We start from the raw sequence: 16,974 nt of genomic DNA, 5'->3' as shown, positions 1-16,974 counted from the left end.
GGCCGCCTTTTTCCCCAAATTCTAGGAACGCCATGTGTCGCATGGGGATTGGTCCAATTTGGACTAATAATCTTGGGCTAACATGTGTCGCCACCTGGTTGGCCCACGTGACTTGGGCAAAAATTACCCAAATGTTTCCCCCTCACAGATGTGACATGGCACGCCACATGGCATCTATGACACTGGTTGTTTTTAACTGTGAATTTTAACTTTTTACATTCCGGGGAAATTACAAAAATGCTCTTGTACTTACCTCCCCTATAAATACAGGTTTTACCCCTCTCTTTTTAGACGTTTCAAAAAAGCTTTTAGAGAGAGAAAGTCAAAGAGTTATAGAGAGAGAAGCTTTGACCACCGTTTGTGTTAAACACAAACTTCTTTTCACCCGCCTGCCTAGCCGGTTAAGTAATCGCTTGTGTTATATATAGCAAGATCACCTTCAAATCCCCTGTTGCAGCCGGTCAACGCTTAACCCCTTTCAAAGTCAGATTTAAAGGTATTGTTTCAACCATATTCAGCTCATTCTTACTTGTTCCCACTACAACAATTCACCACTTGTGCCACGAATTATGCCACGGGAATTCTAAATTGGTGGCATAATTTGATCTTGCCACGGGAAAAATTAAATTCAATAATAAACTTGATATGACAACAAATATTATGCCACGGGAAAAATGATGTTCTTGGCTAACTGAAACTAGTGCCACGACTATATGTTTTTCCCGTGGCAAATAAACACTTATGCCACACGTATTTATATTCCTGTGGCAAATAGACAGTGATGCCACGACAATATTATTCTCGTGGCAAACAAACACTTGTGTCACAGGTATTTTATTCAATGTGACAATCATTATAACACTTGTGCCACATCAAAATTTATTTATGTGGCAAACATATGTTAATATAAACCGACCATATTTATTTTAAAGAAAATAAACTTAGTCTAATGATAGGAATCTTACGACAAAATTTCTTTTATTATGGTTAAATTTACAATTAGTTTCAAACATGAAATACAAATTAATATGTAAAACAAAAAAAATTACAAATTCTTTCAAATAAAATTGTTGGTTATGCACTATTATAAATTTTTAACAATATGACATTTACCCAAATAATATTCAAATACATTTGTTTAAAAAATGTTGTGTCTTATAATTATTTATTATTTAAAAAAAAACAATGTAGTGTAAAATTGCCAAAAAATATTTTGTTTTGCATTTTATTATTATTAATTTTTGTTTTTTTTTTAATTTGTATTTTTAGAACATTAGCTTAGTCTTGTCAAATTGATGAATATATTTGATATTAAAAGTCTTATGTTACAATAATTCTGAACAAGTAGAGCACTACCAATGCAAAATACACTAGTACACTTGCTACAGTTTTATTCAAGCCTTTTGCTCTGGTTTTGAACCGCAAAACTAGGAGTAACACATAGGAACATGTATTTGCTACAATTCAAAATCATAGCATTTTTTACCTAATTGCTACGGTTTTATAAAAAAACATATCCTTTTCTTATTATATGATGCGATTTTAATGTGCAAATAGTAAACCAAAAGAATTATTTTTTTTTTTGTTAGCATTTTTAAAGCTTAATTAATGTTGAGATTATATCTTCCTTGGGTCCTATTTTCTTCAATGTATTCTCAATCCAGAACCTCTTACATGTACATGAAGAAATAAAGTAATGAGAATCCAGGTCAGATTTATATCAAGTCAATAAAACATGGTCCATTCCTTTTTCTTTTTTCTTTTTCTTTTTCTTTTTTTTCCTTTTTTTTATAAAACCCATAAAGGGGGGCTAATTAGATATATCAAGAAGAGCTACATCAAGAATACGAGAGGGAATTACATCAAACCACATTCATTAACCCACTTGCCTATGATGAAACCGGGTCAATTCATGAGCAACCCTATTCCCACCTCGTTTCACATAAGACCAATAAACAATAACAAAGTTAGTGCAAAATAACAAAACATCCCCTAAAATTAAAGAAAATTCACTATAGCCAATCTCTTCGCTTTTCAAAGCTTGGAAGACTTGCAAACAATCACCCTCAACTAGGGCACCCATATTCGCAGCCAGCTGCAGCCCCCATCACACGGCTTTTGCTTCAGCCACCTTCACGTCCCACTTCTCACTGCCCTGCTAGACCCCTGTAGCCATAACTTCACCAAAACCATCCCTGATCACTACCCCAAACCACACCCAAAGTCACCTACAAAGGCAGCATCAACATTAACCTTTAAGAGTCCTGCATATGTTGTCCAATCGACAACAGCCTTCCCTGAACTAACAGCAGCAGCACATCAAAAACCAGGCTTGGAATTTCCAGTCTTTATAGCATAGCTCAGCACTTCCCCATAGTCCCTACACTCCCCCTCCATGATCTGAGAGTTCCTAGCACCATAAATAGCCCAACAAATGGCTATAAAGTTTGCTACATCACACTCATCCATATTCAAAAAACAGGATTCCTTAATCCGTCTTCCCTTCTCACCTAATACAATAAATCAAAATAACAAAATCAGAAACAAAGAATTGAAAAAATCGAATCCAAAACACAAAAGGGGTAAATTACGAAGAAGATTCTGGATACAAGTAGCCCTAATGATGATCTACGTGCACATAGGAGTAACCTTAACTTCGCCACCATAGTAGCTATCTTCAGTGAGTTCTCTCCTGAAAACTTTATTTAGTTCAGCGTAAATGACACCATCAGCACCGAACTTCTGGTTCTTGCTCATCTGAGTAGCCATTATAGCAGAAACCAACTTGTTTTCTTAAAAGACCTAACAATATAGCACTCCTGAAATGAACCAACCATGAAATTCAGAATTGAATTTCAGAACTAATTTCAGATCACAATCTCTCAACTGATTTCAGAACACCGTCTCAAAACTAAATTAGAAATAATTATCAGGACTTATTTCAGAGCTGAATTTCAAAACTGATTTCAGAACTGAAATTTAGTACTGATTTCACAACTAAAAAACAGAACTGATATCTTGAAATGAATTTCAGAACTATAATTCAGATCTGATTTCAGAGTGGACAATCAGAACTGATGTTTAGAATTGATAAGCTACAGAATTTTGAAACATATATAACTGCATCTTAGGCTGAATTAAAATACCAATGTTCCAGCTTATTGCCTCATAATAACCTGATGAATTCATCATATTTCACCTTCTTCGGGAACAATTTCTTCACTGCCTTCAGGTAAGCTAGGGCATTGTTGGTCATTTATCTCTATGGTGTAGGTGCACTAGCCCCGCCACCTCCAACCATTTGAGGCTGCCCCATGATTCAACTGCCAAAATTCAGCTTTTAATTTATGATTTACAATAGAACTACAACACAACTAAGATTTTGGTATGGTTTTTCTATTTGTAGGTATAAATTTGTAGGATATTTAAGCAATAAAGAAACACTAGCCATAACAATTCACTTGATTAATAATTCAATTAACTTTATGAACATCATCATCTCTCAGCTTTTAATTTATGATTCGAATCAAGTACAACAAGCACACAATAGTGCGACAACAAGTGGTCAGCAGCAATTTTAGCACAAAAACAGGAGGGGATGAAATAGCAGGGTAGCAACAGAGGGAAATATTAGGGAAGCAACAACATAACGACTGCATTCTACTATCAAATAAATTGAGTATTAGGGGGCAAAGAATGGAACAGGGTATTAAGCTAGTTCCAGACAGCAGAATGCAACTCAAGGTAAGGCGAGCCATAGAAAAGGTCTAGAGTCCATTCAGTCATAGCATAGTGACATACATCTGAGACAGATCAAATAAAAAAGTTTGGTACATTTCACCCTAACCAACAGGGGGATACTCATTATCCAAAACATTCAAATGTAGCATGTAGAGTAGACTCAATACCATTCCCACAGTCACACACACCGTGTCAGAGAGAAAATGCATGTAATGTAGCCTTTCTCAAACTGCTTAGAAGCCCGTACAGGCCCTCCAAAGTGTCTAAGCTAATTTCTATTATGTGTCCATTTTTCCATTTATCATCCACAAGAAGGGAAAAATAAAACCTTTTACAAAAATATTTACAGATATTATATGTCTAGTATAAACAATACTAATACTACAGAAATGCATATTTTTCCCAAGGAAATGCATATCCTGTTAACTTCACTAATTCAACACAATTTCCAATTACCACATCGTGGTTCAATCAATGTATAGGTCTCTTATATGATATGCTACTGCACAACTCTCACTAGAACTTTTATTGATGGTTAAAATGTTGATTTGAAACCCATTGAATTCGAGTTACATTATGAAATCAGCTAATTGACGGATGATGATAGATTGAAAACAAATTTCACAACCCATTGAAACCTGAAATGATATTTAATATCACACATATATGTATATTAAAATTTTTTTTTTTTAAAAAAAAAACCAATAAATAACGTTAATTGATTTACATAAACATTATTTAGGAGAGAAATTAAATTTCATATATAGGAGAGAAGGAACTTACCTGAGAATTTGAGATTTCCCACTTGAGTCTAGAAGAGAGTAGTTGGGTTACAAGCTTGAAATTGGTAGAGAATAGAGGATGGGGTAAAGAACTGGCTTTCCCAAAAAAAAAAAATTTTAAAAAAAATAGAGTGAAGGATGAAGAACGCAGGTTGAGGAATTGAAGCTGTTAGTGTTTAAGTGTTTTACACCCTTTTTCTTAATGTTTTTTGTTTTTAATTTTGTTTTTGATTTTTTAAAATTTTTTATTATAGATTAGTTATATTGAGTATTGATTTGGAGGGAGTTTTACCGCCTAATGTTGATGAGTTTTACTTTAGGGGTAGAATTTCACACAAAATTTTCAACCAAGTTAAACTCTTTACTGATTATGGAGGTAAATTTCCCTCCTACATTTTACTTGTAGCTTTGTAAAATTAATTTTATTTTTTATATTTTATTTTTTTTGATTTTTTATTGATTAGATCTTTATTTACAAAATTATAATTTTATATTCGAATTGCTCACTGAATAGATATAAGATAGTATGATATGAGACAACGATCATAACATGGAGATTTTGCTTACGAATGATTCGATTTGATTCAATTATTACGTATTTAGTAGATCTAAATCTTTTTTAGATGTCGTATAACCTTTATTTATGAACCATTTTATATACTCCCTCCGTGTTTTTTTAAGTGACACACTTTCCTTAAACAATTGTTTTTTTTTTAAGTGACACACTTCCTCTTTTAGAAATTCCTTACATTTTAATAATATATTTTCACCCCACTATCTCTTACTTTATCATTTCTCATTCCTTTCATGGTCTGCATTTCCTCTCACAGTCTTTTACTTTATCATTTTTCACTCCTCCAACCTACCCCACTAACATCTTATTTTATTAAAGTCAATAAAATCTCCTAAAATTACGTGTCGGTCAAATTGTGTCACTTAAAAAAAACACGGAGGGAGTATATAAAAAAAAGATAGTGTACAACAAACATAGCATTCGATACACATGAATATATCTAAATGTTTTATTTTATAAATATTAGTATAATCTGAAATAATTTAGTGCTCTATAATAGATATGAGCATAGTTTCAAAATTACATTACAATGATTATACAAGTACCTATATATATAAATTAAGCTAGACAGGAGACTATACTATTATATGAAATAATTAGAATGGGGTTGTTAAAACATGGATTAACAATAACCTAATATTACTCTAACAATATTGTTAATCAATTTTATAGGATTATTAAAATAGTATTGGATCGAGGAACTCTATTAGTAAAGTTAAATTACTCTTTAACTCTTTCTTAGACTAAGGGCTTGTTCACATTTACTGAACTGAAGCGAGCTTAACTGAACTGAACTAAACTGAACTGATTGGAGCTGAACTTAACTAAACTAAACTGAGCTAAAATGAATATTTTTTTAAGAATGAAGGAAATTTGGAGCTGAACTGAACTAAACTGATTATAGCTGAACTGAATTGAACTAAACTGATTGGAGCTGAAACGAATTGAATTAAAATTAAGCTGAAATGATATTCACACAATATTTTTTTTTTTTTTTTTTTTTGTAACTAGATTATTAAATGTAAGAAAACATAATTAATTGTGTACTTATTAGATTATTAAATGTAAGAAAACATAATTAATTGTGTACTTATTGTCGGAAGTTAACACAATTAATATTTTATCAATAATTCAATTTCAGTTATTACTTTTATATTTCGAGGATACTTATTATTGGGTTATTTATTCAAGGGTTATCAGTTAGGGGTTAGTTATTCATGAGTTACTCGGTTGGTTATAAGTTACTTAATAGTAGTAACCCTTAACCGACCAAGTAACCCCTTAAATAAGTAACTCTTGAATAAGTAATATCGTTTTTTTTTTTATTATTATTAATAAGCACCTTTATAATATATGCAGTTTTTACTTTTTGCTAGAGGAACAATATATACTACATTTTATAATATATATATATATATATATATATATATATATATATATATATATATTTATACCACTTTTGATTTTTAATTAGTTGTAACTTTGAGGCATTATTAGTGAGATATAAATTATTCCGAAGTTGCAACTAATAAAAATCGAAGGTAGTATAATTAATGTAATAACTAGTTATTACATTATGAATAATCATACCTGTGTAATAAAAAAAATAGAATTAACCACTTCAAATTAAATAAAAAAAAAAAAGACAAATAAAAAAACACAAAAAAGATTAAAAAAAGGATATAAGGTCATTATGTTATATTGATACTTATATAAAGTACCACTTAATCTTAATTAACAAATAATGTTAATTCACCCTATTAAAAAAAAAAAAAAAGAAGTTAGTTCACCGATAAGGTAGCTAATTACCCCAAACAAAAAAATCTCACAAACACTAATCCCTAACTGATAACCCTTGAATAAATAACCCCTAACTGTAATGTAGCTAATGCATGTAATGTAGCCTTTCTCAAACTGCTTAGAAGCCCTTACAGGCCCTCCTAAAGTGTTACGCTATTTCCCACTAACTTCGAGGTTGCAAAGGCTATTCATGTCGTCCAAAACAGCAAATGAGATGAGGTGACACTCTGATAAACGAGAAGATGACGAATTACTTAGACACCCAGCAGATAGTGAAGCTTGGAAGCATTTAGATAAAGAATATCCTACTTTTTCTGCAGAGACTCGTAACGTTAGGTTAGGTTTAGCAAGTGATGAATTCAATCCATTTGGCGGGCTTAGAAGTGACTATAGTCTATGGCCAGTAGTGGTTGTTGTGTACAATCTCCCTCCATGGATGTAAATGAAACAACCTTACACAATACTATCTTTGTTAATTCCAGGGAAAAGTTGACCAGGAAATAACATTGATGTGTATTTGCAACCATTAATCGAGGAGTTAAAAGAATTGTGGGAAACTGGAGCTCAGACTTATGATGCTTCAATGAATGAGTACTTTAAAATGCGTGCTTCATTGTTATGGACCATAAATGATTTTCCTGCGTATGCAAACTTATCTGGGTGGTCTACCAAAGGCTATAAAGCATGTCCTCATTGTATGAAAGAAACTAGCTCTGCTCGGCTACCAAATCAGGGGAAATGTTGTTACATGGACAATCGTCAATTTCTACCTACCGATCATAAATGGAGAGATAATAAATCCTTTAACAGGAAAGTAGAAAGAAGAGGTCCTCCTAGGAAATTATCTTCCAATGAGATTTTAGAACAACTAAAGGACCTTGAAGGCATGAAATTTGGTAAAACAATGAAATTGCCAAAGAGGGATGATAATTGGAAGAAGAAAAGCATTTTTTTTAATTGCCGTATTGGATTCGTCACAATCTTGATGTCATGCATATTGAAAAAAATGTGCTTGACAATATTCTTGGTACATTGCTAGATATTGATGGGAAGTCAAAAGACAATCTAAAGGCTAGACATGATTTAAAGCATTTGAAGGTTATGAAACATCTTGCTCCTACATTAAGAGATGGAAAGTGGCATATTCCTCCGGCACTATACACCTTGTCTAAGGCACAAAAGGAAAAAGTGTGTAAGTTTTTTGAGAATTTAAAGGTTCCCGATGGATATTCTTCTAACATTTCTAAATGCATAAACCTCGATAAGCGTAAAATTTATGGTCTAAAGACCCATGATTGTCATGTGCTTATGGAACAACTATTTCCACTTGCAATTCGTGGTGTGTCCATACCCAAAGTGTACGATGTGATAGTGAAGTTGAGTACATTTTTCAAGGACTTGTGTTCAAAGACATTGAAAGTGAAAGATTTGGAAAATCTTGAACGTGAAATTGTAGTCACCTTGTGTGAAATGGAGAAAATATTTCTTCCATCTTTTTTCACCATCATGGTCCACATGTGTCTTCACCTAGCTACGGAAGCTAAAATTGGTGGACCAGTACAATATCGTTGGATGTATCCGATAGAAAGGTACTTATGCATTTCAAATTTGATTTAATAATTTTTATTAACTAAGTCAACTTTTTTTTTTCTTTAGTAAAAATTTGTTATTTTTGTAGGCTCTTACGTAGATTTAAATGCTATGTTCGCAATAAAAGTAGGCCAGAGGGTTCCATCGCGAAAGGTTACATCATTGAGGAGTGCATGTACTTTTGTTCAAAATACTTGAATGAAATCGAGACAAAATTTAATCAACCTGAGAGGAATGATGATGCGGAAAATGATGACTACAAGGGTCTATCAATTTTTGCATCGTCTGGTGTTCCTTTAGGGAAGGCTAAATGTAGGTCTCTTAGTGAAGAAGAGTTAACACAAGTTCGAGAATATGTACTTAAGAATTGTGATGAAGCACAAACTTATTTAGAGTATGATATTTTTCTTTTCTATTTATAAAAAGCTTCAAGTATACTTTCCCATGATTATTTTATAACAACTATTCTTTTGAATTTCAGTGAATATGAAGAGTCCACATCAAACAAAAATTTAGTTGATTGGTTTCGTGACCGAGTATTTTTTAAAATCAACTGTAGTTATTTTTTAATTACAAGTGTAGTACTAGTCTAAGTTTTATTTAGCTAATATTCTATTTATTGTTAGGTCTTCGATTTGCCTAATGATTGCAATGACCAAGTGGTGAAAGATTTGAAAACATTGGCTTTAGGTCCTTTGAATGGTGTCCAATGCTTCAATGGGATTCTTGCAAATGGATTCAGATTCCACACAAAGAATACAGAAATGAAAAGGGTACACCAAAATAGTGGTGTTACAGTCAAAGGCATTGCTAGGAATATGGAAAAAGATTACTACGGGATTCTCACTAACATACTTGAGATACAATATTTAGATGGAAAGCGTGTGGTTTTGTTTAATTGTGATTGGTGGGATATCAATAGGGTAGGAAGAGGTGTCAAAGTTGACAAACATGGCAATGTGAGTGTCAATAGTCTTTGTTCATTGTGTACCAAAGAACCCTTTGTGCTCATGTCTCAAGCTCAACAAGTCTTCTATGTTAGTGACGGACTTGATCCCGATTGGCTTGTTGTTGTGAAGACCCATCCAAGGCATCACTATAATGTTGTATAAAAGGAAGGGACTGAAAGTGAAGAAGATGCATTGTAACAACTACAATCTGAAGGTGCTCATATCTCAAGCTCAAGTAATTTGCAAGAGACTCATGATCCATTCATTGAAATAATAGATGATATTGGTGAAATGATCGTAGATGCTACCAAGGAAAATCAACCCAAAGATCTAAATGATATGGACTTACAAACATTAGATGACGACGATTTGCTAGAGGATGATGATGAGGATGACAGTGAGAGTGACCAAGAGAGCGACGATGATGATATTGATATTGCTTAATTTTTTTTTCTTTTTGTTTTTTTTAGCATGAATTGTATGTGTTGATACATATATTCATGGATTCCTGAAAAACCTTTGTAGTTATAATTACTTATTTTTTCACACTTTGCATTCGTGTTTTTATTGGCTTATTTGAATAGATATATGTCAGGATGCTTTTGTTTTATGCACAGTTATTGGTAAATGGCTTGTAGTATTTGATAGTAATTGTACACCATGTGTATAGTAGCTGGCAGCAGCTTTGCATTAGGGATGCAGTGGATGGTAGTAGATTAGATTAGGCAGTCAATGTGCATTACAATTGTCTAACCCTATTTGTTTTTTACTTTGTAAATGCAGATGAATGAGTATGAAAGAAAGAGGCCTCTTACAATAGCAACCAACAAAAACAGACTTAAGTCGTTGGGCATAAAAAGAATCGCATCTTCTTTGACAAGCTTGGTTGAAGGGATAAAAAAAAAAAAAAAGGAAAAAAAAATTGCTGGCATGGAAGATGATGAATATGTTCCCACTAATGATGAGCTTGAGGTTCGGGAACGTGAAATAGAACCTCAAATCAGGTTTACAAGAAAGGTATAATATGAACTAATAAGTATGATTTATTTAGTTTTTTAACCAACCTCTATAGTTCTGGTAATTTTTGGTTAATTAATTTTTATCAGGCTAACATTAGACATTTGAGAGAAGGAAACAAAAAAGGCAATTTCATTCCACCAAACTCAATGGCAAAGTTTCTAAAGACGAACAAGAAAGCACAAAACACAATGGCCATGGATATCTTAGAAAAAGGTACTTCATTATTCTTGATTTTGGTTTCTAGCTTATTACTGTCAGTTTGATCTTATTAGGTACCTTAGTTACCTAATAGCTACTACATTTGTCAAAATTTTAGTCAAAATTTTTTGTTTTTGACATTTGTAGGATTTTGTTCTTAGGTGAAACCGTGAAATGATGGACTATTGTTTCATTTATATGGTCACTTGTTAATATTGTAGTATAATTTAGCTTTCGTGTCGTTGTTTGTTGATAACACATAGCTTGATTAAGTTTGTATGGCATATCTTCTGCTAGTCTATACAGTTTGCATACTTTGTTGTTGTTGTTTTCTGCCACTAATTTATTTTGTTTCATGTAATTATTCTTAGTTATATCACCATTAGATTAAATACATATCTGCCCACCAATTTGCATTTTTGAGTGATAAAAATACTGCTCTATATCTCCCCTAACCTTCCCTTGACCATTTTGTTAGTCCATATGTATTAAATACTAATATCCATGTACATATGAAAACATTAGTTTTGGTATGCAATGTAATTACTTTTACGTAAAAAAAAAAGTTATTCAGCTAATGAAATAAGTGTTTAGTATAGGAAAGTTGGGTAACCTCATCATTCTATAAGTATTCATACTCCAACTAATGTTGTACGGTTCAAATTTATTTTGTCAAATTCCTTGTTCTTATCATCTTCTATGAATAAATTATTGGTAGTTTTGATATTCCTCAATAGTATATGCTACATGGCATGAAAGAAAGTCAAACTCCCAATATATATGATTTCATGCTTGATGTTCAATGATAAATTTTCTCAGTGTTATATTGGAGGGTTGTTGCGAGTAGGTGTAGCAGTATATCACATACAAAATTTCATTCCAGATTGGATTATGATGATGGCTTACTTATTGTTAAAGTTTTAACTCCATATCTCTATATGCATGCTAAAAGATTGGCTTACTTATTGCTAATAGCTACTACATTTGTCTTCTTTCCCAAATGCCAAAATAGAGCTTCTGAAAAGTGGTTTTGCTCTGATTAGTTGTCCCCTGCTGCTGTTTGTTGTTGGTGTCTGTCTTGTGGGTTGCTTGGTGTGCTTGTGCCCATTTGTTGCTGTTGTTTGCGCCTTTGGTATGTATGCAAGATAGGTGGCCTTGGTCTTGGTTGATTCATTACACATGTCAAAAAGCGGGCTGCCAAACCTTCAGCTAGATCATAACACCAACCATTTAACCATCTAAGTTTTCAATTTTAATTTTTTTTTTTATTTTTGAGTATATTTCATGTAATATGAGTGAACTAGATAGGTGCTTTTTGGTTACATTGAACAAAATCAGATTATCAATTTCACGCATATTGAACAAAATTGCAACCCTTATTATTCAACAATGATACCAAATGTGATCAGCAGAGCTGCTGGCAGGAGCACCCGCAGGCTGGCTGCGGTAAGTGTTGTCCACCGCAAGCTGGCTGCGGACTGCACTGTTCCCAGCAGACGCAGCAGCCCCTGTGGTGCCCGTGGCAGCATTGGCAGCCTATGTGACCTCTAAAATAGCCTCTAAATCCTCCAAAAAATCCAAATCAACACCCACATTATCCCCCGGAGCTTGCACTATAGTTTCGTATACCTCATCCCCGTTGACCCATTCCATTACACATAGCTGTATTTTTATTAAAGCAAACAATAAATCAGTTAATAAAGCAAACAATAAATCAGTTATAGGTTTTGTGATGAATTAGTAAAATTTTAATTAACCAGACTCATGAGAAAGTTTGTGGATGTTATAGATTCAATATCATCACTAAGAGAGTTTCAGAAACAATCAAAACCAATCCTTTCTTATCACTTCAGTAAAGACTTGTTTTTATTCTATACATGTAAACAGAAAACGATGAAGAAATTGGAGAAACAAGGGAGAATAATAACACCGCTGAGGGGGGCTATGATGAGGAAGGACGACAGATTGGTCAACCACTTGAACTTGAAGATGCATCTTTGGATACTGTACCATTGAACGACAAGGAACTCATGACTGTACCAAAGAATGAGGACCTTAACATTTCGTCAGGTTTGACTTTATTATCCCTTAAAACATATATATATGACAATATGCTTCAAGTCATGTCAATTAACTACCCAGTGAGCTTATGCTTGATACAGGTGCTGCTAAAAAAACAGAGGAACGGTATATTGTAGAAAGCTTACCCTGTTACCTCTTGGGGAAAAACTGAATGTGGAGTTTGACGATGATGGTGTGGCTATTGGTGATAATGCTTCATTATTTTCTTTCTTCTTGGGTCAACAAGTTCGAAATAAAGCTGTATGTTCTGTACAAGTTAAATGTTGGGACGATTATAAATCTGAAACATTAGACCATTTGTGGGCTTGCATCACGGTAATATGTTATCATAATAAACATGTTTATGGGGTTTTTCTTTCTCTTATTAAAAATTAAACATTGTCAACTTGATGTATGAGCAATAATTAATTTATCTTTGTCTTTTGCAGGAGAAGTGGTCATTTGATGACCCTGAAAATAGGCGAGAGTGTGTTATGAAACATGCACAAAGTTTACTCAGAGGTGCTAGGAGCAAATTGAAATCAAAGTACTTTAATGATAAAAACTTGAAAACAAAAGAAGAACGTCTCAAAAATAAGCCTAGTCATCTGACTAAAGTGGAATGGAAGTTCTTGGTTGACTATTGGAGTGAAGAGGCGGTTATGGTAAAATACACAGACAGTATATCTTTATTCTTATATAATTAACGTATATTATTGATTAAATCCTTTTTACTGTAGGAGAAGAGCAAAAAAGCAAGTAAAAGTAGGGCACATCAAAAGATGCCTCACTATAATGGCACTAAAAGCTTCGGTCGCACTAGACAAGAAATAGTATGTAACAACTACTCTTTCTAATTTTCACTTTTAATTCTGTGACTCGCTGTATGTGTGAACATGGTGGAAGGAGGTGGCTCATTACACCCCCCCTCCCTGCCTGCACACCAGCCCCAACCCCCTCCTGCCACCCTCTCCCCTCCTGCCAGTTGCCTGCACATACATGCATATGTACCCTCCCTATTTGCACACCAACCCCCCTTCCCTGGATTGCAAACGTACACTAATTAGGAGTGTAATTTGATTCTAAAAACTCTGTAATGTTTATAGAGGAAGAAGAATGGCGGGAAGTGTTCTCGAGTTGATGTATTGGTTGCAACTCGTACAAGAAAATCTGAGAAGGCTGTGAATGCATTAAATTTGGCAAATAACACCCATGCAATAGTAAGTTTATGAATTTTATGTTTGTTATTTTTCATTTAACATTTACCATCTTATCTTCTAATTGAAGGAACAAAGAGAGCAATGTCTTAATGAGAAAACAGATGAGCAAATTATTCAGGATGTGCTTGGCAAAGATACACTTGGGTATTTGAAAGCTTATGGACCTGGTAGAAGTATTACGCAACATTTTAAAGTAAAGCCCTCTCGAATGGATCTTACTCAAGAGGTGAATGAAGTTAAAAAGAAAGCAGATCAAGCAATTGAAGATGAAAGAAAAGAAGCTAAAAATGCTAGAATAGAAGCAGAACAAGCTAAATTAGAAGCTGAACATGCCAAAAAAGAGGCAGAAGCTGTTAAGAATGACGTGAACAGAAAAATTGCTGAGAACAATGCAGTTTGGGAGAAAAAGTTTAGTCAACTTCTGGATTTTCTTGGAGTAGGAAGTTCATCAGATACTGATGATTTAGGAAGTGAAGGTTTAAAAGAATGAAGTAAGTAATGCTATCTTCACCTGTTATGCATTATAAATGTTTTTTTATATTCAATACGATTGTTGACATTTTTTAAAGCTAAAGAATCTTGACCTCTTACGATTGGCTTATAAGCCTTCCTAAAACCTAAAATTTTCTCTTAAAACCTAATATATTTTTGAAACATGTTTTATTTTCTTAGAACCTGCTGTATTATTTTGTAAATGTTGTATTCATCAAAAACTTATTTGGAAACCTGTTAATCAACCTTAGTACCAGGTTTTTTATTTTATTTTATTTTTTTTAATCCATGACATATCAAATCTAATAACAACAAGTTAACTTACTTATAGAGACTTGCTTTACCAAAATACATAACTTGAAGATAAACTAAAAAATAAACAAATAGAAGGCACTGGACATAACAAGCAATTAAGCTATCCTAAGTAATATAATTGATTCTCACAAATATTAGCATTGTGATAAATTGAAGATTTATAACTTAAAATAAGGTATAAATCTGCTTTCAATCCTAATTGTAAATTCACAAAATCATTATTTATATTTTCTTAGTTTTAAACTGTGCAGTCCTAATTGATTCTCACCAATCTTATTACTGTGGATCAGCAGAACTGAGGGAACAGGCAGCCTTGGGTCTTGGAGAGTTGATTGATGTAACTAGTGAGCCAGCACTAAAGGCATTTGTTATACCAATAACAGGGTATGTTATCCTGATGGCAATATATACATGCATTCTCATAGTTATCTATACTTCAAATGTTTGATGATATTTCTTTGAAAGATAAGCCTTTAGATCATCAGATGTCTGTCTCGTTCTCATGGGTTGTTGTGCTGGTTCATTCGCACTTATTTGAGCATGTCACTTTTCCTGTGAAATACACCTCTTGAATTGTACTAATCTCTAATCGAGCGTCTGAAGGTTGAATTTGTCTTGCACATTATATTGTTTTAGTTTTGCATTTCCCCTCTCTCAAGTATGTTTGTTTGTGTTTGTGTTTGTGTGCCTGTGCGTATGATGCAGAGCTTAGACATAATTTGATTCTAGCTCCTTTAATCTCTTATATTTTATTTTGATGCACAGGTGTAACTCTAATACAAAATCAATCCTAACCAAATTTTATTCTTACTGCAGGCCTTTTTTTTAATTTTGAAAACATATCTTTTTTTTTGGTGCTCTTTTTGAAAACATATTAACTTGATCATTTATCTATTTATTTATTGTAAGTGAGAAGGAACAGAGCACAGACATATTGTCACATTGTACATATAGAGTATATATTGTTCTTTAGCAAAACGATTTGAGTGTTTTTTTTTTTTTTAGTAAGAGTGAGCTAGTGATGAGACAATGAGACAATTGATTTCTAATATGTTTGTATGTATGGGTGTCAAATTCAAGTATGTTTGAATGTATGGGATTCCAAGACATTAATATTACTTTTTTTTTAATGTTATATAATATATATCTATTTCAAGAATGAAAAATATTACATATTTGAGAAATACTCCATCTCTAATATTCGGTTATGCGTATACCATAAATGCTGCAACAAATTAAAGCTTATGCTTATTAAAATAAGTAGCCACGATAGTCATTAGTGTCAAAAGATATTATTTGTCACGGTAGTAATGTGGCAATGGATTTATTTACCACGGTATTATTTGTGGCAAATAAATAATTAGCTACCGTATATTGCGACGACAAAGTTTATTAGCCACGGTAATATTTGTGGCAAAGAAGATTACTAGTCACGGTAATGTTTGTGGCAACCAAGTTAATTAGCCACGGTAGAATTTGTGGCGAAGAACTTTTAGCCACATTAATATTCGTGGCAATTGAATTTGTTTGCCACGTACATACCCGTGGCATAAAAATCGAAATTTGCCACGACATCCATTTTCCCGTGGCAAATTTCCTAGCCACGGCCTCTTGTGTCACGGGAGTAAATTTCAAAATTCTCGTGGCTACACTACATTGCCACGAGAATTTTAAACTTGTGCCACGATTTTACTCGTGGCACAAAGATGAATTTGTTGTAGTGTCCATTTGTATACTTTGATTCAATAAATGAACTCATAACCAACACACGGCACGACCTAGGTCAGTAGTAAGCCATTCTCTTGGTACGGCCGAGTTTAGGACTGGGGGTGCCGGCTCTGGGTGCATGGAGCAATTTTGTACATCCCCCAAACCGACCGTCTCTGTTTCTGTGCAGGACACAATAGCTAGAACCAAACAAACAGCCATCAGACGGCGAAAGAGAGACAATACATTGGAGGTACCGTCTAATGAAGTAACCAGGTTGAGGGGGAAGACATGCAAGTCGACTCGGGGGAATACTCCCGAAAATGGAGATGGGGAGGAAACCATGTCTGTCTCAGGGTCAGACGGTGAAGAGATTTCCAAGGAAAGAGACGGGGGAAACAACGCCTCAGGGTGTAGCTCTTAGGATAGTATTGACAATGATCATCTTCCTCCGCTTGAGAACAGCGAGAAAAAAGAACAAAAAAACTGGAAAGAGAAGAACAACCCGGCTAAGATCCATGTGT

The 16,974-nt window shown here is 33.6% G+C and overlaps 2 protein-coding genes and 1 long non-coding RNA gene across 5 annotated transcripts; 2 read left to right on the top strand and 1 right to left on the bottom strand.

Annotated features, from left to right (window-relative positions):
• Positions 1-1,830: 1,830 nt before the first annotated feature.
• On the bottom strand, positions 1,831-4,674 carry LOC145627044 (uncharacterized). 2 transcript variants are annotated; one of them, XR_014111290.1, is made up of 3 exons: positions 4,525-4,674; positions 3,177-3,323; positions 1,831-2,819 (listed from the first exon to the last, which is right to left on the bottom strand). It is a non-coding gene; the product is annotated as an uncharacterized LOC145627044 (long non-coding RNA). The 2 variants fall into 2 exon arrangements; XR_014111289.1 differs by having other exon boundaries at positions 3,147-3,323; positions 4,525-4,673.
• Positions 4,675-7,498: 2,824 nt separating this feature from the next.
• On the top strand, positions 7,499-9,881 carry LOC145627975 (uncharacterized). Its single transcript, XM_081680315.1, has 5 exons — positions 7,499-7,793; positions 7,937-8,486; positions 8,576-8,843; positions 9,114-9,577; positions 9,668-9,881. The coding sequence occupies exons 1-5, from the start codon at positions 7,499-7,501 to the stop codon at positions 9,879-9,881; spliced, it is 1,791 nt and encodes a 596-aa protein (XP_081536441.1).
• Positions 9,882-10,284: 403 nt separating this feature from the next.
• Positions 10,285-13,200, top strand: LOC145627043 (uncharacterized). 2 transcript variants are annotated; one of them, XM_081679447.1, is made up of 3 exons: positions 10,285-10,454; positions 10,544-10,670; positions 12,543-13,115. In XM_081679447.1, the coding sequence occupies exons 1-3, from the start codon at positions 10,368-10,370 to the stop codon at positions 12,851-12,853; spliced, it is 525 nt and encodes a 174-aa protein (XP_081535573.1). In that variant the 5' UTR covers positions 10,285-10,367; the 3' UTR covers positions 12,854-13,115. The 2 variants fall into 2 exon arrangements, with proteins under 2 accessions (XP_081535573.1, XP_081535574.1); XM_081679448.1 differs by lacking the exon at positions 12,543-13,115 and adding an exon at positions 13,166-13,200 and having other exon boundaries at positions 10,291-10,454.
• Positions 13,201-16,974: the final 3,774 nt, after the last annotated feature.

Source organism: Chenopodium album, chromosome 4 (assembly GCF_948465745.1).
Source record: "Chenopodium album chromosome 4, dcCheAlbu1.1, whole genome shotgun sequence".
NCBI lineage: Eukaryota > Viridiplantae > Streptophyta > Magnoliopsida > Caryophyllales > Amaranthaceae > Chenopodium > Chenopodium album.
Note: the sequence above shows the minus strand (reverse complement) of the source record. Positions and strands in the feature narration are given on the sequence as shown.